This window comes from Phalaenopsis equestris, unplaced genomic scaffold, assembly GCF_001263595.1.
Source record: "Phalaenopsis equestris unplaced genomic scaffold, ASM126359v1 Scaffold000318, whole genome shotgun sequence".
NCBI lineage: Eukaryota > Viridiplantae > Streptophyta > Magnoliopsida > Asparagales > Orchidaceae > Phalaenopsis > Phalaenopsis equestris.
The window spans coordinates 150,894-178,619 of NW_018164760.1; the positions used below are offsets into that span (position 1 = coordinate 150,894).

Genomic DNA, 27,726 nt, shown 5'->3' on the forward strand with positions numbered 1-27,726 from the left:
CATGCTGAATATCTCAAAATACAAGAAAGCAAACTACACTAGCATGCTGTACTATCCACTGAACCGAGCAAGAGGGGCTCGACAGAGAGAAAAAACGCGGGTAAGCAAGGCACTGAGGAAGGGGAGGGGAGAAGGAAATATATATCTTCTAGCCTTTAAATGTCATTCCATTCCCATATAAGTATAAATAATGAGTAAGAACACATTTAGGAACGAGGCAAGCAATAATCTCCCTATTCTAGCATGCTTGCAAGAGGAGTAAAATTGTTCTAAAGCCATGCTTTAATTATCCAAATCGCTGCCAACATAAATATGATAGGATCAACAAAGAACATGCCATATCTCCACCACTTTAAGCAAATATCCAAGTCTGATTCCTAAAACATGCTCACATTTCATCTCTAAATGCTTGAGTACCAAGTATTTCAAAGAAAATATAAGTGTGATATCATATAAGCATGTTGCACTATTCACTTAACCGAGCAAGAGGAGGCTCGACAGAGAGACAAACCGCAAGCAAGCAAGGCACTGAGGAAGGGGAGGAGAAGAAGAGGTACCTTCTTTTTGCAAATGTAAAGCACTGCAACACAAGAAATAACTTCAAAAAGGTGCTCTCACAGAAAATCTCCATCCTAAACTCCTCTCACAGCCAAAATCTCTACCTCTCCTCTCCTTCGAAAACTTTTCAACAACCACAAAACCCAAAAGAAACTATGTTTATAGGTAGAGAAGAGGGGGGAAGAGAATGAAGACCCACACCCCACTCTTGATGCTCGAATCGGGCCAAAAAAAGAAAGCATCCAGGACCAAGTGGCGAGCCTAGTGGCAGCGAAGGAAGTATTGGGAATAAGAGAGTTGCTATTCGAATGTACCAGAGAGCAAGCTCCTCAGAGTCAAACTACCAAGAAAAGGAAAAACACAGTTCGGGGAGACTGGCACGGCTTCGGGAAGGAGGGTCGCGGGCAGAAAAAAATATCAGGCAAGGATGAACGAGGTCAACTTTCTTTCGTGTGGAGGAGGAGCTCGGTCGGCTCGAGACCGAGAAAGGGAAAGGCCAGACACGCGAACGAGAGAGGGAAGGGAGGCAGAGCTCGGGTGCGTGAGTTTAGTGATTTAGGGCTTAAAGAGTAAAGGGAGAATTCGGTTTATATATATATATATATGCGCGCGGCGTCGTAACAAAATGAGTGTCCTCCGTAGGCAAAATCAACGCTTCGTACGCGCCGGTGCAGTCCTTTTTGTCATCCGGGGTCACTCGGACGACGTCATCGACAATCGGGTCAAAAACGCGTCGAAATTCAAATTTCACAAAATTTCGACCCGCGATCGATCGTTTTAAAAGGTTTATCCGCATCAAAAGTTTATTCAAGTCTTCGATAGGTAACGGTGCAAGTGATGCGAATCGTGGTGATCAGACGCGTTGACTCTCCGAATTGCAAAGATTTGTGCGCGCGGGAGTATGAATTGTGCAGAAGGTCACCCTAAGGCTCAAAAGGTACTATATGAATTTCTTTTGGGCTTCCTCATGTTGGTTTCACCCTTCTAAGTGCTAGAAGTCGATACCACACACGTGAAACTCCAAAACGGTACAGAAGTAGGTTCAATTTCTAGAACGAGGCAGGTCCCATTTCTAAGGTTCTAAGATAGTCGAAGGGAGGTCCCTGAGGCTAGATCAAAGGCTAGATCCTAAATCCTAAGAGGAAGACTAGACCTCACAAAAAATGAGGTCATCAGCCTATAATATGTAATAGCCTGAGTTCTCATCCATCATGATATTGTCTGCTTTGGCTTAATACCTCATGATTTTGCTCCATTAGTATAACTTCCAAGGAGGACACCTCGATATTTAAGACTTCAACTTTATTCCACTAAATGCTCAATTCTACTAAATGGGGTTGAGCATTTAGTGGAATAAAGTTAGTCTTACAACAACAATAATAACAAGCCTTTATTCTACTAAATGGGGTTGGCTACATGTATCCTTTTTCTCAAATGTGTCCTATTAAATGTCATATTTTCATTTAATTCTTATAAATTAAGATCATTTTTTATACAATATGCTCAATTCTTTATAGGTCTACCTCTGCATTTCAAAACTAAAACATTTACTCTCATAAACAGATCATCAAATGATCAGTGTTTAATTAGTTTGTTCTAAATTCATATAAGCTTTTAACTTTATTTTGTACTTATTTTTAATTTTGATTAATGTTTAAGGTTGGTTGTAATGTCGATTAATGTTTAAATGACTTTAGGATTGAACTTACTTTGTCTTGGTTTGTTTATGATTAGTTTTACTTTTGTCATTTTAGGTTTATGTTTATTTTATATTGGTGTATATATATATATTTTATTGCAGTTTAGTTTTAAGTTTTTTATTTAGTGTAGTTGATTATGTCAAATTAGTTTAAGTTTAAGTTTAAGTTAAAATTTTCTTAAACTTGGATTAAGTGATTAGTTATTATATGTTTTGATTTTGTTTTATTTATTATTTCAATTCTATGTTTAAATTTGATTAAGAGTTTGTTTAAGTTTTGTTAAGTATTTTTTAGGTATTAGATTTAGTTTTTTTTTCTTCTAAGTTTAATTTGAATGATTGATTTTGATTTTGTTTTGAAATTTTAATTTCAAATTTGATGAAATTTGACTTTGATTAATTAATTAATTATTTTTAATTTTTGATAATACTATGTTAAGCTCATAGTCAATCTAAAGAGTTCAGATTCAAGTCTATAGAATTCAATGTGAACTCAACAAATTTGTTGTCAACTTGGAGAGTCCAAAGTGAATATAGAGTTTCCTATTTCATTATTTTCACCAATTTAGGTTACTTCGAACTTTGTGTTGGATCAACATGAAACCATCCATAAAATATTTCAGTGTACAAGTTGATTTACCATGGACTATTTTGATCAATTTTTTTGTCATTGTGCTTGTTCTTTTTGTTTTTTTTTTAACTATTTTTTTTGGTGCACTTTTTATATGTTTTGTTATTTTGTTTTAAAAAATCGTTATATAGAGTTGGTCCTCTTCTGCTGAGTATCCCCATTAGAAATTATTTCAAAGTTTTATGCAGAGTAGGTCCTCTCCATTACAGAAAATCAAATACAGACAAAACTGTCCCGCTCATCTCCTTTTCCAGTCAAATACCTACAAAGATCTTCTGGTGCGCTTCATCAAAAAAAGCAACAATGAATTGTGACACAAAGATCTTCGAAACCCACTTTCTATTGATCACACCCATTTGGCAATCTTCTCTACGATCTTGCGACAAATTGACCAAACCCCTGTGGTACTGCTGCTGGAGGAAGAGAAACGACGATATCATTCGGTAGGAGGATCTTCAAAACTCCCTGTTTGTCCTCTTCTCTATATGCTGAAACATGAAACTTCCTTGCTAGGGCTAGCGAGGAAGTAACGGTGGGATCATGATGCATTGAAACCTTCGAAATTCTCTCTCTTTTTGTATCTAACACTGAAGCCGATGCCCAACTCCTTATTCTCAATCGCAGCCCTTCCATTGTCTTTTGTTTCTCTTTGTTCCTCTGACGCAATAAAGACGAGGAGCTTTTTTTTCTTTGAGATTAATATCAGAAAAACAATCTTGGCCTGCCCTTCTTCAATCACATTTCTTTTCTATGCCCTTGACCGAGCGACTTGTAGTTTATTTTTGTGAATCATCATCTTGCGGATCTCGTTGCTTTCACTTATTTTATTCACGCAACTCTCTCTACCATTTTCTTTTTGCAAGCTTAACTGCAAAAAATAAAGCCAAATCTACACCTCTCCCCTGATTTACTCCCTTTCTCACATGTATGCCAAGCCGAGAAACTCTCCTCGCAGTAGCTACCAAAAGAGCTTTATTATTTTTAAATACATATTATATATTTTATAAAAAAAGTTGAGATGTAAATAGAGGAGATAGAATGAAGGAAAGAATTATATGTTAATTCCTTAGATTGCCGATAACATTCTGCCGACATCATCACTATCTCATGAGTAAATGTATAAATGGAGGGAAATTATTCCAATTTTATATCCATGCAGGATAATCAAAGACCTACTTGTGTCTCACAGACTGATTGATTAGAAGATTCTCTCCAGCCGCATTGTCTCACATTACTGGCCGACACTTTTTATAGACGACTGGGCAGGCAGACACCCCCGATGCAACCCCCCAAATGAGAAAGACGTTGGTAGACTGCCAATTTTTTTTGTGATTTAAACTTGCAAAATGATTTGAAACTTGGATTTGTTTGGACCTCAAAACGACATAAAATTATAAAATACAATATACCGGTAATCACATAGATTATAAATCAAGTCACGTTGAAAGAACGGTCGAATGCTCCTAGGATTTATATAGGGTTTATGAAAAATTGAATAACTAACAAATTATGTGATATATTTAAATTCATAAATTGAGGCTAAGCTTGATTGGGGCTAAGCATAGAGGATTCTCAAATTGAATTAAATATAATTGCATAAATTATGGCTAAAATTCAAGCATATAAATGTTATTTTTAAATATTATTCTATGATGTCATTTGCTTATTTTCACCACCAGATTCACAACATTGTTGCAAGCGAATAGAAGACGACATTGAAAATGCTTAAAAGCAAAATTTTGCATGCATCGATGTATTAATTCATATAAGAAAAATTTATATAATCATAAGTTTTATATGTGCCTTTTAAAATGATTTCTTGGTATAATGTATTTAAAGCATGGAAATACATTATAATGAGTGTAATTGCATCTTCTTAGTATGCCAAGTGCGCTATTATATTTTGAAGGACATAAAACTCTTGATAATTAATCATTTATGAGTATGAAGACTCATAAAAATGCATGGTATGGATGCAATAATGAAATATGCACTATCTTAAGAAATTTTAACACCTGGATGGGCTTCAGCTAAAATACAAAATGTTTCAATAAATAGCTTAGTAATGTTACGTGGGTTAACACCAAACTAGTACTCATATAATTCATATTAAAAAAAAAATAATTTGTCTGTCCGCCTTGTCTGCAAGTAAAATTATTCAAGTAAAATTATCACTTATGAACTTAATACAAATTCACATCCACCATCTACAACAATTTGTTAAGGGTCATACTTTTGATTGACTTTAGCTCACGATAGAAGTGATGTAAAGTCAACTGTACGATTATATTCACACTAAAAGTAATTTCACGCTAGTAAGGATGTAACCCGAGTTTTTTGTCCACGTGATTTTGCCTCCAAATGACATTAGAAGGTGGCGTGGTTACGACCAAGGCCATCTAATTGGGTGATTGTTGCTAAACGACATCATTTTATTACAGTCACGGTTGCAACCCGTATGTGCCCTAACAACTTCCTATTCTTTGAGTTGTGAAGTATAAGGGTTCAATTGATTGATAGAAATCCTTCTGTCAGCAAAGGTCGACTTAAATTTATCCTTATACAAACATTCATCTCAGATCTACAAGAGTCCCTTAGATGACGCAACCCATGCTGACTACTTTCTTTAACTTAGTAGATCAGGGACCACGAAACCTTGGAAGATAGAACCATGGAATCTCGATCGGGTCCGTCATTTCCTCCACCATCTGCTTGAAACTCCAAATAAAAAAATTTATAATGTAAAGCACATATCTGCTGCTACTCTATATTGATTACTTAGTGTTAAATGACTTGTCTTACTAAAGTGTTTTCTTGTTATCATGAGTGGTAATTAACCAGAGGGGCTTACGCCAATGAGAAATCTTGAGCCCAATATTAACCAATCCTCGCAAAATGAGGGTGAAATTTTTGAGTAGTCTTAACTACAATTTCATTTGCCTTTTGGAAGTTCGACCCTTTAAAGTTCTCTCAACAAACAAAACAAAATGTGAGTTTGAGGGCGTCAAAATTTTCTGAACCCACAACCCAAACTTTCTTTAGGTATTTTGAGTGTTTTAAAAACAAGTACAAACATCAAATATGTTTTGTTTCAAATGAAAATTAAATAATCAAAAAATAAAAATGATTCCTAATAGCCTCCATATTTCTGCAAATTGGCCATCTTGGTTACTAAACCATACTTTTTTATTTATAAAAGATGGTTTATATTTTTTTTTTCTTGGAAAGCTTCTGAAATTTGAGCGAAATCCAAAATATTTCTTGGAAATACTTCATTGGAAACATTGGAGTTCCACCTATGGCGTTCATTTATTCCAATTTTTTGCCCATGTATGTTTTGTGACAGCAAAATTTTACATGTTGCTTTACCTTTATTTTATCAGATCATACTTCATTATCATGGATAACGAGGGTCCAGATTGCCCTAGATGCTGCTAAAGGTCTGGAATACATCCATGAGCACACAAAGAATCATTATGTTCATAGAGATATAAAATCTAGTAATATTTTACTTGATAGTGACTTCAGGGCAAAGGTCTACTTCATAAACACTAGATAATTGTTTTGATCTATCATTATTTGTATTGAAACAATGCTATGAGCAAACTCTGTCCATACAGATTTCTGATTTTGGGCTTGCAAAGCTTCTTGCTCCAACTAATGATGGGGAGGCTTCTACCACAAAAGTGGTGGGAACTTTTGGTTATTTGGCTCCAGAGTTAGTGACATGAGGATTTAGCTAATTTTGGAAGTTAAGGTTAAAATCTCTCATTGTTTCCTCCAACTAATACCTGCAATTCTGCAGGTATTTGCGTAATGGTCTAGCTACCTCCAAAAGTGATGTTTATGCATTTGGTGTCGTACTATTCGAACTGATATCTGGCAGGGAGACAATAAGCAAAACAGAAGAAACACTTACAGGGAAATTTCAAAGGCGCTCTTTGGCATCAATTGTAAGTTCAGCTATTGACAGTAATAATTATTAAAGGGTACACAGCTTGTACCTCTTGAGAAGTTTCTAGCCAACAAATAACTATATTCTGCTTATGCCATCTGCTTATAACAATTATTTCACAATATATTGTCTGACGGAAGTGAGAAAGAGAAAATGAAAAGGAAATTATTATGGAAATGATACAAAAATAAAATTTAAATCATTTTTCACCTAGTTATTTTGTTAAGGAGAAACATTTAGTTGAAATTTAATTTTTCTTTTAAACTTTTTGTTTGAAGAAATTATCAATAAATTGAAGAATGAACAATCATATTTTTGGTTTTATTTGGGGTGGATTCTGCTTTTTTAATTTTTACTCTAAGAACCTCTTTATTTATTCTTTCTAAGTTATGGATTCTATTATGATTTCCCAAAATAGTGCACATTCTGAGAAAAGTTGGAAAGATGTTATGTTTTTAATCAAAGCAAAATTTTCCAACTGCTTTTTCGACCTTATAGGCTATAAAAAAGCCACACCGAAGGGAGATTTAACTTACATTTTGGCTTTACTTGAGCCTCTCACACATTTTTAAGTAGAGAATTTTAGGTAGAGAATGGTTAAGTATGGATTTTTGTCCGATGTTATTGCTGGGTAGAATCAATTTTTTGTGAGCTACTCTCAAATCAAAGTGTCAAGGTGTAACTAGGAGATAAATAATAATTATTATCCCCTTAATTCCGCCAAACCATTTGTAATAACTGAAATTAATAATAATAATAATAGTAATAATAATAAAAAATCCAATAGGTGTAGGGATAGATATCTTTTCGGTTACAACATAAGAGTCGTATTTGTTTCGAACCAATCGAACCAATCAAACATAACTGGAGAGAGATAGCAGGAGAGACCAAGAGAGGAGAAACTGTCGTGCCTTAGCCAAAGAGAAGAAGAAGAACCCGAGCCATAAGGGTAGGTCACGCTTGGCGTAGTACTAGCTGTAGAGAAATATTTCAGTTTTGGGTTGAGCCGTAGCTGAAGCAGACGAATGGACTTCTTGTGCAGAGAAGGGATCAGACTTGCAATGCGGTGTTGCATGCGAGAAGAATTCCTGCAGGAAGATCAATGAGGCGTGCATCTCGTAGGAATAAGAGGAAACTTCAATTACTATCGAGAGGTGAGGCTTCATGTAGGAGGCATCTCAAGCGAAGCAGAAGTTGTGTGAGGCGACTAGTGAAGTGGGAGAGGAAGCTCGAGGTGTGGGTAAGGACTAAACCAAAGCTTCACGTAGGAGACATGTCAAGCAAAGCAAAAGTCTGAAGTACATTTTCACACAAAAAGAGTTGAATTTTAGGAAGTGAAGTTGGTTAGAGTTGATAAAAAAATACGATATGGATATACAGTATTGTTCAAGCCTAGCAGATGTAGTTGTCGATACTTTGAGCTGTAAATCCACAGGTAGTCCATGTTGGATTCTTACTCAAAGGCTAGAGTTGATTTGAGAAATTGATGCTTTACATTTGGAAGTTAGAAGATCAAGTGACATGGTGTGATGGATAGAATGAAGTCAACTCAGAGAGATAATAGGAGTATCTAAAGCTCCTAAAACAATATCAATTATGAAAGAGGATCAGTATGTTTATTGATGAAGATGACATTATCCGAAAAATGCTGCAGATATGGGTACCTGCTGATTCTGATTTGAGACGATAAATTCTATAAGAAGCTCATCATTCAAGCCACTTAATTCATCCATGCAGCATGATAATGTACAAAGATTTGAAGTCGACACTCTGGTGGTCGGGTATGAAGAATGATGTTGTTGAATATATATCTCAATATCAACTATTTCAGATTGTAAAGGCTGAAAATCAGAGATCCCGTATATTGCTACAATTGTTGCCGATACTTGAATGAAAATGGGAGGAAATTGCTATGGATTTTGTTATGTGATTTTCTCGATCCAGATAAGGTCACGACAGTATTTGGGTTATTTTTGACATTTTTCATTTATTTGATAGACAGATTCAGTAGAAAAGTTGGCCAAATTATATGTCAAAGAAATTATCAGATTAAATGGAATTCCACAAGTCATTTTTTTTTACAGAGATAAAAGATTTATGTCCAGGTTGTGGAAAGACATTTAACAAGGTTTAGGTACACAATTACATTTTAGCATTGCATTTCATTTACAAGCCAACGAACAATCTGAAAGGACAACTCAGGTTTTTAAAGACCTGTTAAGGCTTTATGTTCTCGACTTTGAAGACAGTTGAGATGATCACATTCCAATGACCGAGTTTTCTTACAACAATAACTATCATTCCAGCATTAAATTGACTCCTTATTAAGAACTGTATAGCATATAGTGCAGAACTCCACGCAATTGGATTAAATTGGGTGAACACTAAATGTTAGGTTCTGAGCTAGTTGACGAAGCAAGAGAAAAAAATAGATTAATTAGATAGATTGAAAACTGCTCAGAATCGACTGCAGAAATACTACGACCCGATGCACAAAGCAATCGCCTTTGATGCTGGAGACTTCGTATTTTTAAAAGTCAATCCAATGAAAGCTACAACTAGATTTGGCCATGGAAGCAAATTAAGTCCTAAATACATCGAGTCTTTAGTGATTATAGAATTGATCGGTCCAGTTGCCTACAGATTAGCGTTACCTGCGGATATGTCAGTTATACACGATGTGTTTCACAATTCCATGTTAAAAAAATGAGTTTCAAATTTAGAGTAGAGAATTTTACATGAAGATATTCAGGTACAGAAAAATCTAACATATATTGAAAAGCCTGAAAAGATTTGAGCAACTGATGTTAAGATACTTTGAAACTTAGAGATTTCTTTTGTGAAGAAAAAGTGGAAGCACAAGCTTGAAAATGAAGCTACTTGAAAAAAAAGAAATTCTGCGGAAATATCCCTCTTTCCAATTCAGAAATTTCGAAGACGAAATGTTGATGAGGGGAGAGCTGTAATGCCCAAATTTCAAGAAATCAAATAAAATTTGGTAAATTTGAAATGTACCCCAATCTTTACATTGCTAGAAATTCATTTGAATTAATTTTATTAAATTCGACGCAGGAAATTGATCAATTCTATAGAAAGCATATTGTATGAATAATGAACAGATTAAGAGAAATAAAATTAAGAAGTTTTAATTTTTATTAATATGTTTAATTCTTTTAATCCTCCCTTAATCTCTCGTACCCACACTGTTCCCATCTGCTTCACGTCTTTTAATCCATTCGTTTGTCAAATAAGGAGTCCCAAGCTTCGATTTTCTTTTTCCTGTTTGTTTCATATGTGTCTGAAGCTGAGCCTCACGATCTTTGCTACAGTGCAAGGGCCGTGAGCTAGCAGGCAAACTAGGTGCAAGACTGAGTGCCGCCGAGCACAATCCAGGGTTCCGGGGCAATTTAAGTAATTGTGAATCTCTCTCTTACGTTGTTTGAGACGTTCATTTTCTTCCTCACCCATTCGTTTTGATACTTACCTTATTGTTTGTGTTTTTCTCTTTTTCTTTAGTCTTCAGAGGCACCGATTTTATGCTAGAAGTGGCATAATTGATTTTTGCAAGCTTCTAAAAATAAGTTAGCACCAAATCAGTGAAGTGAAATAACGTTTCTAGTGATAGGAAGGAGGAAATGTGAAATCGATAATTTCAGAAAAGCGAATTGATGCCGAAAAACCTTTTGAGGTATGCTTTAGAAAATAAAATTTATTTTTGAGTTAATGCATGTTATGAGCCAAATTTTATGAAACTCTTTGTTGTTTACGAGCCTAGGGTTATCTATATAAAGTGTTGAGCTCAAGACGAGCGTGTGGGCACTCGTCCTAAGACTACTTGGTCTTGTTAAGTGAAATAATCAATTGTGTTGAGTATTCCAAAATATTCCATTTGTTTAAATACAGAGTTTCTAATGAACATCAATGTTTATGGACATATAACAATAAAATTTCATCATATACATTAACCTTAGTATGATTCATATCACATATTAATTTTAGGCATCAAAACATAGGATAATGAATTTAAAACATGATTCTCATGATTCTCAACTCAAGCTCAATTTCTCTTTCTAATTTCAACTAGAATAATAACCTGATGAGCTATGAATATTAGTAAAGTAATTAACATTCATATATAATTCAAATACTTATAGAAATAAAATAACTTAGAATGCTAATCATGAACTAAAGCCAAGGATTAAATTATGTTTATATACTTGTTCAGTGCATTGCATATAATCATCATAAAATGACATTTGCTTAACTAAGGACAATTTATAATGCTAGGGTAATTGTATTGATAGAATCATAATAAAAATGTCACATGTCTAATAATCATGCACACTGCTATTCCAATGTAGTAATTTTAACACTCGAGATCAATCATATTCTAACATGCAATTGCTTAGTTTTCTTCTTTTCATTTTATATCTCCTATTGTTTCTTTGGAATAAATCATGTTTAAATATTGATATTCATTTTCCATCATGAGATAGTGGAGTATGTTATAACCACCCCACATCACCATAAGGTTATAACTCAAGTCATTGGAAAATATGATAAATTCAATAGATCTCAAGTATAACTTAGTTTTCCATCATTGAGCAACCACTCCAAACCTCTGGGAGAGGTTGTTGGATCTTTTTTTCTTTGTTGTTGTTCACTTCGTTGGTCTGTTGCCCCTTTTCGACCGCGTGTCGCTTCTTCGGTAAGAGGACACGCCACTCCTCTTTCCTCCTCCTATGCTCCTTGGTCGAACACCCTAGAGCACCTTCATCTCGGTCAATTTATAGGATGGACTCGTTTGTTCGGTTCCCAAGCTTATTGCTTTTTCGCTCCCCTTGTCGACTTCCCAAACTTTTCTTTTCGTATTCATCAGTCCTTTAATTGCCTAATTGTTTGGTTCGTCTTCCCTCCAGCTCAACTGTTCGATTCATCTTCTCGAGTAACAATACATTATATACCCTGCCTTTCAAATATATTATTTTGATAAAATGCTAGCACAGTCATAATCCATTAAATACGTGCTTTACATAACCTACAAGTAATGCATGATGGTTTTGTTTTAAATGATGGGATATTAACATTACTTAAGTTCACAAAATTAATAACTATCAAATACATAACTTTCATCCAAGTTTAAATAAATATAAATATTTACTTGCATAAGGATAATGCAATTTTGTTTCATGAATTAGAAATGGGTATAATATATAATTTAAAACTGGTAATCAGACAAGATTCTTAGCACCAATCACCCTGAAATTTATTCTCTTATATATAATCTAAATAATTATATAATTTTTAAGTCATTTATTTGTTACTAAGCTTTAACATAAATCTAAACAAAAAATAATCTTGAAATAAACTCTTACCTCACAATAACTAATCTCATACAAGCCTTAATATCTACCAAACTTGATAAGTTGATTTTTCAGTATTAAAAATTGATTATTTTTTATTCTTTTTTTTGTGCCTTTTTTTCCTCGCCTACTTTTTTCTCTCCTTCGTCCTAGTTCACAATCTTAACACTTATTTCACATTTGGATATGTGATGGGTGAAGAAATGAGATGCTACTTTATCCATCAATTTATCTATCAATCGGTCTGTTATATCTTCCTATATTTTTTTTCTTAAAAAGGAAATCGATATTTGGCAGGGGCCCAAATATCAATTTCTCATGCGCATTTAGGCCCCATGCTGACAACCCGCACCATGTGCCTATAATTCTAGAGCCCTCGCGCCATAGTGGGATCAAACCCTTGACCTAAGGGGACTTACAGTGACCCTGCCACCAACAAGCTAAGGCTTGCGGCACAATCTTCCTATATATATACTCCAACTTGGAAACTTAATGGATGATACTTTAGTTACTCCTGACAATGACACGACTCTTCAAGTTTATTATCTGGCTCCGCTTCTAAAACTAGAGGAAGAGGCAGGACTAAACTGGCTCATCCCTAGCTACTTGTTTTCTACATGTTTTAAATTTGTTTTACTTTTTATTGAGTCTATCTGTATCTTTTTGTTTTGGTATTACTGTACTTGTATCGTATAGGCAGGGTGCCTCTTTTGAGCTCTCTCATACAACCTTTATGTATCCTTTCTATTTCAATAAAATCATCCCTTAGGCTTTTCAATATATATATATATATATATATATCGGAAGGCTTTGCTAGGGTTTCACTTCATGGCGAACTCGAGCGTTTCCTTTGATTCTCGCTTTGTTCGCATTCGAGGAAGAAGTGTTTCGAGCTCTTCGTCGGTTTTGCCTTTATTTCTACTTCGTCTGTTTTGCTTTTCGCCTTCCCCTTTTATAGTCCTCGTCGTTCGTTTGCAGTTGCGGTTCTTTTGCTGTTGCAGTGTACATCTTTGTCGCCCTCATCGACTTTGCTCGTTGAACGACCATCTTCCGGCGATCATCTGTGCTCGAATCAGAGAGGCTTTCCTTTGCTCCGCTCCTTGCGGCCTGTGTTGGATTCGTCATTTGCTCTCTATTTCCTTCATTGTGCTTAATCCCACACCTCCTTCTATTGGTGATGACTTTAGACAGAACGTATGTTACCGCCCTTGTGAGTGTTCACACCTCAAGTACTAAATCGTGTTTTTTTCTCTCATTCGTTTGTGTCGACGGAGGATATGAAGAAGTTTGGTAGGAAGAATGATAAACCAACCATCTTTTTTACAGAAGCAGAATGTAATCAGCTTGCTTTCTCCTGCCGTTTGAATTTGATTAGGAAATTTCTTTATGACCATCCCAAAATAGAGTTTATTCGTAAGGAATTTGAGCTTATGCACCTTGTTGGGGAGTGAAAAATCGGACTTTTAGATGGAAGACACATCCTCAATCAACTAAATATGAAAAGTATGACACACAATTATTTGCTAGAAGGTTAATTTGAATTGATATCAGAGCAATGAAGATTTTGAAATGGTCGGTAGATTTTGAATTACAGACGAAACCACTAATCATTCCGGTTTGGATTTGCCTCCCTGACCTGAAATTTCATTATTTTACTTAAGAAGTGTTGTATTCTATTGCCTCAGTGTTTGGTAAGCCATTCAAAACGGACATTCCTACTTTTAATCTTTCTCGTCCCTTTGAAGCCAATGTACTTGTTGAAAGAGACATCACTTTAATCGCTTCTGAGGAAATTTGGTTGGGCACACAACACCATGGATATTGGCAAAATGTTGTGATTGAATGTTGTGGCAAAATGTTGTGATTGAACATTTCCTTTTGTATTGCTCGAATTGTCGTATGTTCGACCACTCTATCTACACTCTCATTTAAGACCAAAGAAACAAAGTGCTCAGGTAGAGACAGTGTTTCCGCTCCTCTTGGTTTGCTCTAAGTTATTGACACTATTGATCATCAGAAGGATACTTCTGAAGATGTCACTATCCTCGAGGGTAATATGCCACACAAAGCTCATGATGTAGGACCTCCTATGGAACCTCTTCTCATGGGGGCAAGGGAGACATTTCATACTGTACCTGCCCTAGAACCAAACTTTGATAAAATGGGTGACAATATTTCTACTGAGATTCTACCTCTTAATTAGATAGAACAAGTTGTTACTGTTAATCAGGCACATGGGGTTCATGATGTGCAACAATTTACACCTTTACGACAATTTTTGGACCAATCCACTGAGCAAATGAACCAATCTTCGGATGAGAAATGACAAGTTTACACATCTAGGAAGAAGAAGAATGAATGTCTACTACCAAACTTGATGGATGATACATTGATTCTTTCGGTTAATGGCAACAAACTTAACATTTGTTAGCTGGCTCCTGTCCTAGAATCAAAGGCAGAGGCAGGGCTAAATTGACTCATTCGCAAGCTAACTGAATTTATGAGTGTTGGCAGACTTTTGGCGTACATTTTCTATGTCTACTTCTTAATCTTGGTTCTTTTTTTGGGTATGCATGTATTTCCTACGCATGTGTTGTATGCTAGGTGCTTGGGGTGCCAAGTTGGGCTTTTTCTTCCAACCTATTTGTACCTTTCTTTTATTAATATATTCGCTTCGTGCTTTTATATATATATATATATATATATATATATATTAAACTACAAGCAATATATTTTTTATTTTTAAATCCAAGGGCTGATATATTAAAGAGAAAGATATAGATAGGTTTGTATGAGTGGGCCTAAACACCCAACCCACACGGTACAACACATCAAAAATAAATCACACACAAAAAAATGTAAAAGATGAGTACATATGGAAATAAAAAAATACCCAAAAAACCACCCGGGCGCTGAAAAAAGTGTGGGTCATCCCAATCTAGTATTGCCTCTGGCTTTAGTTCTCGGTATTGATCCAGCTAGCAGATTGGTAAGGTGTTAATCTTTATCCGTAGTAACCAAAGTATCATCCATAAGACTCTTGAGCTCTAGTAGATCTCTATTCTTCTTTTTCCTCGTGTAAGTGTAAACCTGTCATTCCTCCTTCGAAGAATCAGCCTGATGGGGTTGTCATGGGGGGGGAGTGGGTCCTCAGGGGCAAAAAATACCTTCTGTCTAGTAGTATTCTCTTCTGGTAGAACTAAAATGTCCATAGCAGTGGGGTTAGACCCATTTTTATTCACTTAAAACTTAGACCCATTTTTATTCACTTAAAACTTAGACCCATTCTTCGTTGATCAAGCTCTGCTCGTTGTTCGTCGATTTCGTCACTTCCGTTTGATTTGTTGTTGTCGCCGCCGTCGACGGGCGTTGTTTGCTTCGTCGCTAATTTCTGTTCTTGCGGTTGCGTCGGCCTCAGTCATCGAGGTCGGCATCTCTTCTGCTGCTCGTGCGGCCGCGTCTTCTACTCATCGTCGTGCGTCGTCTGCTCCGTCGCTCGTTTCTTCTGCTGCTCGTGCGGCTGCGTCGGGCTTAGTCGTCGAGCTCGACATCTGTTCATTGTCTTTTTTTCCTTTTTTTATTTTTTTCATCTTTTTTTCTTATCTTTTCTTTTTTTTTCTTTTTCTTTTTCTTTTTTTTTTCTTTTTCTTTTTCTTTTTTTTCTTTTTTTGTTTTTTTAAATAAAATTATATATATTTTTTAATCATATAAAGAAATAACATAAATAGCTCTATATTTGATAGAATGAGGGTTATTTAAGTGACACAGCGGTCGAAATGATAGAGTGAGCGCTTGAACCTGAATCATTTGGATTTTTAAAATTATTTCCAACCATTGTCTGCATATTCAAGTGCTCATCTTATTTAGCTGTTATTCACCTTTTTCAATTTATGGTCATTATGTACTTTTCACACACGGAGCTTGTCGCAAACTCATCTTAACTTCATAGAAAAATCTTTTTTATTAGTTTTAACGAATTTATCTACATGAAAAAAGACTATTTGTAATTATTGATGAGAGGAAAGTGAGCATCGTGGTTCATTGGAACAATAAAAGTGAATAGCATTTTTACTCTTCTTGAAATGGTCATGAACATGATATGAGTAGGTATTTAGTCTGCAATGTATTTCGATTTTTGGTCTCCGTATTTACTGGAAAAGATATGGCTTCAGAACCTTTTTTGATGTGATGACCTTAGTCATCTTGAGCTATAAACTGATCACGGACTCTTACTAAAGTGAGAGCTCAGTAGAGACCATTTCCTGAACTAAAAGCCCTAGAGCTACAATAATGATTTGCAGCGAGGAATCTATGTTCATTAAAATCCATGATCATATGGGTGATAAAATTTTGTGCACGTTTCTATATGCTATTATAATCTTTAAAATTTGCAAATATTTTGTAATTTTTACTTGTTGGATTTACTTTATTAGAGTGAAAGTTAATTTAGTCTTCCATGACTGACTGGATGTATTTTATATTTTACTTTTTAGATGCTTGCAGCTCTGAAGAAAGCTCCAAATTCAACTAGTATGGCAAGCTTGAAAGAATACATTGATCCTAGTTTGAAGGATTTATACCCTCACGATTGTGTATATAAGGTAATAGTTCGCTCATTTTGTGCTAACTAATCATGAATATTAAACTGAGATGCGATTGCAAAATGTATTAATAGCCTTTACTTGTTTGTTTGTGAGATTCCTAGATTCAAATTTGTTAGGATAATAGATTACACAAAGATGTAATTATCTAGAAATAATTGGTCTCATTTTTCAAAAATGCTAGTGTTGCTTCAAACTATTGACTATTTCTGATTGCACTTTTGCAGTATATTAGGTTTATGTGCTTTATAAGGTCATAACGACATTATTGTGAATGTTTTTTTTTTTTTTTGTCTAATATTTCAATGGCTTTTGCTCTATTATTATCATTGATGCTATATCTAATTTCACCGTAAATGTTGCTTCATTTTCTATTTTTTATCAAGAAGTTAGGGACTGATCCCTTATCAATTAATGAAGAAAAAGAAAATGATACAAAAGGTGATTATAAGGTACGAGAAACGCAAATGCACAATTATAATTCTCAGAAGAGAGAATCTAAACATGTGTGGCAAAAAGAACCTTTGGATTATCCGGATAATCTTATCTTTGATGTTATCTGCTTTTTCTTCTTGCGAGTATTAGGTCCAGTAGCTAACAAGAGAAATAATGTTATAACAAATAACATTGTCCTGGTCTCTTTTTTCTTGAAACTCCTTCAAGTCTCTTGCATTCTAAATACTCCATAAAAATGAGAAAAAAAATCATCTCAAGTGTGTTTACAGGCAACTTTAAGATGGTTCCTTTTCTATGAAGTGAAGATGGAAGTCATGCAATCTACTACAGAATTAAATTCAATATATATTTATGTCAAAAACTTGTCTAAATAAAGTGAATATCATTGCATTCAATCACATCTAAGAAAATTCTGGTCAACTCTATGAGGCATCTAAGAAAATTCGGGAGGCAGAAGAACTATGGTCAAGGATCATGACCCACTACTGTAATGACGTTGTTGCACTATGGATGGAATGCAACCTATACTACGACTACACAGGGATTCTCTAGCCAATCAATCCCTCTTCCAGAAGAGCGTAGAAAAGGATCGCATGTTCCATTTTTTGGCCGGTCTTAGTAAAGACCTTAACGAAGTCCAGGGCCGCATTCTCGCATTCTAGGTATGGATCCTCTTCCTTGTGCTCATGCAATCTTCACCGAGGTTCGTCGGGAAGAAAGCAGAATTTGTCATTCTCAGCACTCTTACTTCTTCGGTCGAATCCTCCGCCTTGAACTCAAAATGTACTCAATCCTCGTCCATGCCATCTCAAACCAATCACCTCACTTGCGATTACATGCCATCTCAACCAAACTTCGGACAAGTGTTGAAAACTTCACGGTAAGCCGACATACAAACCTCTGGTCCGATCCTCTGTTATCAAAGGTCTTACGATGACGTCCTAGCGTACGACAGCTCAACCGAACCTACTCTGAACATCCCAGGATCATCTGAATCCTTGGAAAACCAGATGGAGCAATTGATCAAACTTTTTGGAGCCAATCAAGTCTGTGCAGGTCCATCAACCTCCCACGTCTGACAAGGTACTCTTCATATGACCCTCACGGTTTATTTTTTCTCTAGTCCCTTGATTATTGATTCATGTGCTACGGATCACATGACTGGATGCTCGCAATAACTTTTCAACCTCCCACGTCCTAGCCAGGTCAAGATACCTTAGATCTGTCATCCCAAGCTATGCAAACCTCAAGTTTACCTAGTCGTGAAGGTAGTCGACCCAACTCGACTAGAGACCCCTTGTCAGGAATTTATGAATTATATCATTCGAGGGAATCCATGTAGCTCTAAGGTTAGAGGAAAGCAACCACTAATTCTTATGACTTTATGTGATAGAAGAGGTAAGGTGAGACTTATACCCGTCAATTAAATTATGATGATGTCGCTGGAGTGAAACCATAAAGTAGGTCCGGCTACAGAGCCGGAATCACATCACAAAGGACTTATTCCCTGTTTCAGTCGGGGACATGCCTCTAACACTTATCGTGCTAGACAACCTCCTAAGTAGAAATTTTACTTAACTTTGTCGATCGAAGGAGCACAGGGACTCCTCCTTTGGACATGAAGAATGATGCAATTATTTGCAATTAAATTTAAATGTGGTGGCCCTATTAAGGATAATTTGGGTGATTGTCGTGCTATGTAGCCCGTTTTAAAATCGGTCCAAAGGCAATTCAAGAAAGTAAAGCAGAAAGTAAATTGCTCATTCTAAAATTTGGATATTTTAATCCTAAATTTTAGTTTATTTTGAATTTTTTGTTATTAGAATTTTTGAAAAGTTATTTTTGGGCCATTAATGAGCCTAGATTGCATTTTTCGTTGAGCCCAGACAAACTACAAGCAAAGAGTAAATTTCAGGCACACAACGCAATTTATAACAGCCAAATAAATATATTAATGACCCAAATGCTGCTGAGTCGACAACATATCCTAGAAAGTAGAAAAGACAGTTGAACTTCGTATATACATGTCCAATTTTAATTTTATATATGAATAAAAAATTAGAATTTTGGTACGAGACATGAGCAGCTGCTCCTGGTCCTCGTTACGTAGTTCGATGCGTCATACGCCTCAGAACCCGTGCTCATATTTTATTTCCGATACAAACTTCTTTGGGATTCTAAAAATACATTTTGAAATTTCAAAACAAGACTCGACCTGCAGAAGAGGTTAGTACGAGTTATACTCATGCAACTCATAATGAGTTATGCTTGGCAGAAAGAGAGCATTAATAACACCTACAGAAATGTTAGTATTTAAATCATTACTTGCTCCTCCCTTTTCATTCGTTTTAGGCATGACTCCCTGCAAGAAGAATGCCCCTATATATGTAAGTGCGCACATCTCAAACTCTAGTAAACTCACAAAAACAACAATAGAAAATATTCCTGGCTAAGGTAATCAAATAGCTTAAAACAATAAATAGACATTAAAAGGACTACCTATGCTTCTTATTTCCAGCCTAGTCACATCATCTAAGTGCATGCACATTGCAGAAGTAAGGGTTGTCGTATGATTTTAATGGGGTCGCCAAAACTGGTCTCGTCCTAAAGATCCAAGGGATCTAAAGTATGTTACTCAAAAAGAGTTTTAAAAAGAGTTGGCCTCACATATGACTTAGCTTTGCTAATTGTATAATTTTAAAATATAACGTACTATTAAATGTGAGTTCGTATGTGCGAGGTGACATAGTAGAGCCCTTAGAACTCTAGCATAGTCATACTTGTGTTGATCCTAATACGATAACTCGCATTACTCATTGAGATTTACTCGGCAAACAATGCTTAAGGTCACTCACCTAGCGAGCCTAATTATCTATCAAGGCACATAGGTACTGCACATACAATCATGCAAAATAACACAATCAGGTGGCACACGTGCTCTCAATGGGTTCAGTGGCTTTAAAGCGTGACCCAAATTAAACACACAAGATGAAATATTTATGACATTCAAGTGTGACGCTATAAGAGATGATGTAGCGTTTTCTCCTTTTGGGTGACTTGCACACCGGTGGGATAGTATTGCTAGCCACCACTCACCAAAAGTTTGCAAGCATTGAGCCACACATGGTGACGTGTGCGGTGGTACCACGAGTGTTGGTGCCCGAGGAGACACCACATGCGAGAAATGCCAAAGGAAAAAATTTGAATTTCATGCAATAGTATTTCTCATGCGCACACATGTATGAATTCAAGCACTCAATCATGACTTACAACATATGCAAAGGCAGCGCAAGAAATGTGGCATGCAATTGATTGTTTGATCGAGCCTTGGTGGTCGATCGAACCATAGTGATTGTTTGATCAGACCTTGATGGTCGATCGACCCAAAATGATTGGTTTTTTTTTTTATCGGACCTTAGTGGCTGATCAAACCAAAGTGATTAATTTTATTAATTGGGCCTTCATCGTCGATTGAACCAATGTGATTGATTTTATTGATCGAGCCTTGGTGGTCGATCAAATTGAAGTGATTAGTGATTCAACTTTGGTGCCCTATCAAACCCAATTGATTGGTTGATTGAGCCTTGGAGGTCGATCTAACCAAAGTGTAGGTGATCAGACCTTGGTAGCCGATCGAACCTAATTGATCGATGGACCGGGCCAGGCGACCGATTGAACCGAAGTGGTTATCTGTGCAACGTGTCATGTAAGACATGCAATCAATTGAAACCCATTGCATTCAATCGCATATTTGATTCATTCTAACGTTTGGGATTTAGGGTTTGATAAAGTCGTAGTTACTGTTTGTTACGCAACATAACGGAGAGCCTACCTCTACTTATTTAACAAGCGCGAAGAAAATTTTCACGAAAAGAAAACCTTCATGAAAATGAAGGATTTCATTTGCGAATGTGGCCTTTGCGATCTAGAGTATGAGAACTAAAAAATTTTTCATGTTCTCTAGATTAAGGTGGCTTCAACCCCTTCATAAAGTGTTGTAGCCGTCGAATAATCATGGAAATGTTAGGTTCCCGGCCGATTGGTTTTTTGTGCAAGGGCTTAGAAGAAGAGCTCAAAATTCGTTGAGATTTTCAATGAAATGCTCATAATCTAAGGGAGTTTTCCTCCAACATAAAGCCCAGGTCCTTAAATCTCTATCATCCATACCTAAGGGGCTCTAAGAAAGAAAAATACAGGAGTTTTAAAGGATTAAACCTTTGTGATGTTTGATGAGGCTCTCTTTGCTTGCTTATTGCTCCTTTCTTGTTGGAATTAAGCTCTCCTCTTCCAAAGGAAATTTGAAGCTTTTCTTCTTCCAAGTGGGATAGAACTCTCTTTTTCTAAAGGGAATGAAGCTTTCTCTTAGAGAAGCTCCTCCAAGATCTTCCCTCACACTTTTCTCAAGAGGGTGATGGAGGAAGAGGAAGAATATGAGGAAGAAGATGAAGTTTTGGTAGAAGAAACCCTCTTTTCCTTAGAGCTCTCTCCCAGCTTAAACTCTCTCTGCCTGCCCCCTTTTGTTGAGTCCCAAGCTCTCTGCTTTTTCCCCCCTCTAATCTTCTCCCATGGCTCAAAAGGTCTCTTCATATGATGGTGTTTCCCTTCTCTTCAAGGCAAATCTTTGGTCATGCCAAGGAGATCCTATGAAAACGGTTGCCTAGGGGTTGAATCGCCGAATCCGAGCTATTTGGTGCCCCGGGCTCATATGCACTAGAGACTAGGCGTATATGCACCTGTATTTCTGCTTCACACATCTTCTTTTGGCGTTGGGCGCCAATGAGGGGTGCATTAGTGCCCCGCCTCTATCTGGAGCGATTTCAAGCTAATATTGGTGCCTATGCCCCCAATTGGGGTGCTTAAGCGCCCCCTTCTTTGTTTACCACATTAAAGCAGTGCTATGGAATAGCTTCGGCGCATAGGCGCCTACACTGTTGTTAGGAGCCACTTTTGGGCGCTTAAGCGCCACCCTTTAAAAAAAAAAAATTCAATTTTGATCTTTTCTTCCCTTCTTCGTCAAGGCTTTGCGCGGAGGGTTTTTATGGATCTTCGGATCTCCTGAAGATATCCAGGAATGAAAATAGGCTCTTGCAAATTGGGTTGGACACCAAGGGTGCGTTGTATCGGGCAAAAATCGCCGCCCAAGGCCGAGTATGACTCGAGTGGTTCAAAACTCAATTTTACATTTGGATGTACTTAGAGAGTTTTATACTGATCTGGAAGCTATGAGAAATCATGTATCACTAAAATATGACCCCGTAAGTCAAAAATGCACATTTGAATATTTTAATTCACGGATTATCAGTGCCTACAGGCGTCCCGGAACTCTGTGCGGGTGGGTCAATCTGAACCCCAATATTCCCAAAAAGTGTGTGGGAGAGTTTGATGACTGCCCTTGATTGCACGAGGTTCCGAATAGGCGGATTATGGTCTCTAAACACTAAAATGGACATTAAATATGTGCCGCATCAGAACTAACATTACCCCACAGTGAATTCTCTTGATAGGGCTGAATCGGTACTTATCCTGATTCCGTGTTCTAGGCTCGTATCAGGTGGTCCTACCAGATGTCTTAAACTACCGGAGATTGAACACAGTCTCGTGTCATTCAAGTGGAAATCCCGCACATGTGGCATAAAAAATTGATGCCAACAAAAACCCCCAACAACTGTGTTGCGTCGCTAAGACATAGTGTACTTGTTGAAAACAACCCAATTTTTTATCAAACCAAATTTAATTGTGTTATCAACATAATCTGGTCAACATTAAAATTTGTTGAGGAAATGATGCCCTAATATATTTAGGGGCTTTCTTCCAAACCTCAGATTGAAGTTGATTTGAGGGAAAGATGCCTTAATCCATTTAGGGGGCTTACTTCTAAACCACAAAGTTGTTTTGATTTGAGGGAAGGATGCCTTAATCCATCGAGGGGGCTTATTTGTAATCCTCAAAATTGATTTGAACTAGTATAAGAAAGGAAGCCTTAATCCACTTAGTGGGCTTACTTTTCATCTTAAGAACTAGTTGAGGAAAGGATACCTTAATGCATGTAGGGGGCTTACCTCCAATCTCAAATTTTATTTCAACTAGTGTAAGAAAGGAGGCCTTAATCCATTTAGGGTGCTTACTTTTAATCTTAAGAACTAGTTGAGGAAAGGATGCCTTAATCCATTTAAGGGTCTTAATTCCAAATCTCAAATTTAATGTGAACTAGTATGAGAAAGGAGACCTTAATCCATTTAGGGGGCTTACTTTCGATGTTAAGAACTAGCTAGGGAGCTGAAGCTTTGATTCATTTATGGGGCTCACTTCCAAACCTCAAATCTGATTTAACATGCTGGTCACATTAGGGAGGAATGTCTTGCTCCTCTTTAAGGGGCGCTTACGTCCAAGCTAAGAGTAAGATAATTAGTTCCGAGAAGGTTGGAGCATCTTATGTGGCTCGGGTTATCTTTTATGCGTACTTGTAAGAAATTGATCACGAGTTAACTGTCATCCCCGTTGAGTGGTCAAGACCAGTGCTTTGCTTTCAAGATATTACCTCACATCTTCTCGACGAGGCCATTTTGTTGTTGGAGGTAAAGGCCAGTGCTTTCTTTCCTAATCATTTGAACTAGTTCTCGGGTTTTATGGAGAAATTCAAAGATAATGAGGATCTACATTTGACTTTTATTGATTTAGAAAAAGCTTACGATAAGTTTCCAAGAGATATCCTTTTGAGAGTTCTTAATAAGAAAGGTGTTGATATGACTTATATTCAAGTCATTAAAGATATGTATACTAGAGATGTTACTTGTATTCAAACTGAAGGAGGATTGACCAAATATTTTCCTATTTTTGTTGGATTACATCAGGGATCGACTTTAAGCCCGTATCTTTTGCTTTAATTATGGATGGTCTTACTGGACATTTACAGGATGTACCTTGGTGTATGATGTTTTGTTGATCTCGTGCATAAGACAAGAGAAAAAGCCCTGAAAAAACTTGAATTATGGAGGTCTACATTGGAGTTTAAAGGGCTTCAAGAGTTAATTATCATTCCCGTCGAGCCCCAGCCTCGCTCCATCGCATCGTCCACTGTTCCCGACGCCTCGTCGTACTTGAAGAAGAAGGGAAGGGGAGCATCGTAGGTTTAGGTTTCGTCGCCATCATAACTTTCCTCTTTCGGTCTGTTTTCCTTGCTTCGTGGGCTCCCTCCATTTTGGCTGAACCCCGCAAAGCTTCTTTCGCCCATGTGCTGGGTAACCATCTGATGGAGTCTGTTGTTGTCTTCTCGTCGATTTATAGAGAATATCGTGATAGTACAGGTGACTGCCCATTTGCTAAGAAGGTGAGTAGGAAGGGTGAGAAAACAACTCTTTTTTTCTCTGATTTAGAAATTTCTACTTTGGTTGAGAAATGCAAGTTCGCTCTCATTGAAAAATTTCAGTTGGGGCACCCCTCGATAGAAGTTATCAGAAAGAGTTGTGAAGATCTCAAACTAGTAGGAATGTGGAAAGTTGGACTTCTTTGTGAGAGACATGTGTTGATTCAGTTAACCATGGATGAAAAATACGCTAAGATTTTCTCTAGTAAATATCTTAACATTACAGAAAACTCACTAGAGTTGCTCAAGTGGTCTTCTGATTTTGACCAAAACAATGAACCTCCCACTTTACCAATATTGTTAATTTATCTGGTTTAAGCTGTATCTATTTAATTATCAGGTTCTCTACTTTGTTGGGGTCATATTTGAGAATTCTATGAAACTAAATATACCTACCTTCAATCTAACCAGGTTTTCTTACTTTACTTGATCTACGGAAGTCTGGCCGGGCACAACAAATAATGGATATTGGCAACAAATTGTGATGGAACATAGACCATTTTATTGTACTCATTGTAAGATGTTTGGGCATATCCTTAACAAATGCCACAGGCTTCATCCTAACTTGAAATTTAAAGCTCAACTGCATAAGGATTTGTCTAACCCCGCTGCTCTGGACACATCTACTCCACCTGTGGAGGAAATTACCATAAGACAGGATAAGACAGGAGTTGGTAAGACAGGAGTTGGTGTCTGATTTAATTGCCCTTGGGGGGACTACTTGACCTGTGGAGGAACCTTTGAGGCCTGCTCCTTTTGTCCTTGAGGGGGGTTGCTCACTTATTATACCTCTTGTGGAACATCAGTTGGTGGTGGATGAGGAGACATTGCCCCAGCTTCAAGCTCAAAATTGTGCCATAGTTGAGCTTTCTACTACAACCCTACCACCTAATCAGATCGAACAAGTTGTTAATGTCAATCAGGCACTAGGGGATCTTGTTGTGCAATAGCCTACACCTGCTCGACAATTTTTAGACCAATACACTGAATAGATGAGCCAGTCTTTGGATGAGGATTGACAGGTTTAGCAATCTAGGAAGAGGAGAAGAATAAAGGCCTACTAGAACTCAAGAACTTAATGTATGATGCCTTGGTTGCTTCGGGTAATGACAGAAAACTTAACCATTTGTTAACAAGCTCCCTACCTTGAACCAGAGGTAAGAGGTAAGGGTACATTAGTTCACACTCAAGCTCCCATTATCTCTTTGGATCTGAAAATTTTATAGGTATATATATATATATATATATAAATACGTAAAAGATACAGAAATGTTGCATGAGAGGTCCTAAAAAGCCTAACTCTTACAAAAAACACACACAAACTCAAATAAAATAAAGATACTTAAATGAAAAAAAAGTAAATCAAATAGCCACCAAAGGGTGTAAAAGTGCTAGGGACGTCCCACTTTAGTCCTCCCTCTACCTTTAGTTCTTGGAATTGAGCCTGCTAACAAATTAGTAAAGAGAGTGTAGAGAGTGTCATTGCCCGAAGTAACCAAAGTATTATCCATCAGATTCCTGAGCTCAAGTAGGTCTCCATTCTTCTTCTTCCTCCTCGATGTGTAGACCTGTCATTCCTCATCCGATGATTGACTCATTTGATCAATAGATTGTTCCAAAGTTGGTTGGACAGGTGTAGGCTGTTGCACAACATGATCCACATGAACCTGAGTGACAGTTACAACTTGCTCGACCTGATGAGGCGGTAGTGAAACAATAGAAGTATTGCAACCTGTAATAGCGGTGTTAGGTTCTAGGGCAAGTGGGGTCTGAAGAATTTTCCTCTCACCCACGATAAGAGGTTCCAAAGACGGCTGAATGGTTGTAATATTGCCTGCGAGAATAGTGACGTCTTCGGGGGCATTCTTTTGATGATCAATATTGTTAATAACTTGGAGTTGATCAGGAGTTGAAATCACTGTCTCTGGAGGAGCACTGAGATGTAAATGGTGGCATTGAGAATTGGAGTGGCCCAACATGCGACAATTTTAATAATATGAAAGAAAATGCTCAATCACTACCTTTTGCCAATACCCATGATGCTGTGTGCCCAACCAAATTTCCTTAGAAGCAGATGAAGCGATGTCTCTTTCAACAAGTACTCTGACTTCTGATGGACGGGAAAGATTAAAAGTAGAAATGTCCGTTTTGAGTGGCTTATCATAAGCTGAGGCAATAGCGTACAAAATTTTTTTAGTAAAATAATAAAATTTCAGACCAGGAAGGTGAATCCAAAACAGAATGATCGGAGGTTCCGTCTGAGGGTCAAAATCCACGGACCATTTGAGAATCTTCATTGCTCTGTTTTCAATCCAGATTATTCTTTTAGCAAATAAATGCTTGTAATCCTCTTCATTATTAATTTGTATGAGAATGTGTCTTCCATCTAACAGTCCAATTTTTCGCTCCTCAACTAGGTGCATAAGCTCAAATTCCTTATGAATCAGCTCCATTTCTAGATGACCATACAGAAATTTCCCGACTAAGTTCAGTCGACAAGAGGAGGCAAGTTGAATACCTTCAGCTTCTGTAAAACAAATGTTAGGTTTTTCATTCTTTCTTCCAGGTTTCTTGATATCCTCCTCTCACTCAAGCGAATGAGGGAAATAACACGATTTGAGTGTACCTGAGGCGGCGTTGACACCCGCAAGAGCAGCAGCATACGATCTGTCTGAAGTCATCCCCAATAGATGGAGATGTAGTGTTAAGAATAGTGAAGAAAGCAATGAAGAGCAAAGTTAGAATCCAGAAAGTCCAGGGAGCAGGAAACCCTGCAAATTCAGCAGACGCAGGAAGAGACAACGCCCCTGCGAAACAGCGCAGAAGCACACGATGCCCCTACGATCACGTCGAGCAAAGCGCAGAAGCGGCGACAACGAAGGAGACGTGACACGAAGAGCAAAGAGCAAACGCGCAGCAAACAGAGGGACGCAGATTGCCGAATCTAAAGCGGCACACGACGCGAGAAGCCGACGAGGAAGGTTACGAGAGAAGTCGAAGCTAACGCTAGGGTTCGTCGTGAGGCGAAACCCTAGCAGAGCGGAGACGGCCAGAGCGGAGACGGCGAGATCTTTATATATATATATATATATATATATAT

At 37.1% G+C, this 27,726-nt stretch overlaps 1 protein-coding gene across 2 annotated transcripts in view; it reads left to right on the plus strand.

Annotated features, from left to right (window-relative positions):
- The window catches only part of LOC110025630 (lysM domain receptor-like kinase 3), a 103,328-nt gene that overhangs the window by 72,972 nt on the left and 2,630 nt on the right, over positions 1–27,726 (plus strand). For both annotated transcript variants that reach the window (XM_020726209.1, XM_020726210.1), the window contains 4 exons: positions 6,272–6,423; positions 6,509–6,606; positions 6,694–6,841; positions 16,700–16,807. In XM_020726209.1, the coding sequence (XP_020581868.1) occupies positions 6,272–6,423; positions 6,509–6,606; positions 6,694–6,841; positions 16,700–16,807 (506 nt within the window). The remainder of the gene's footprint in view (positions 1–6,271; positions 6,424–6,508; positions 6,607–6,693; positions 6,842–16,699; positions 16,808–27,726) is intronic.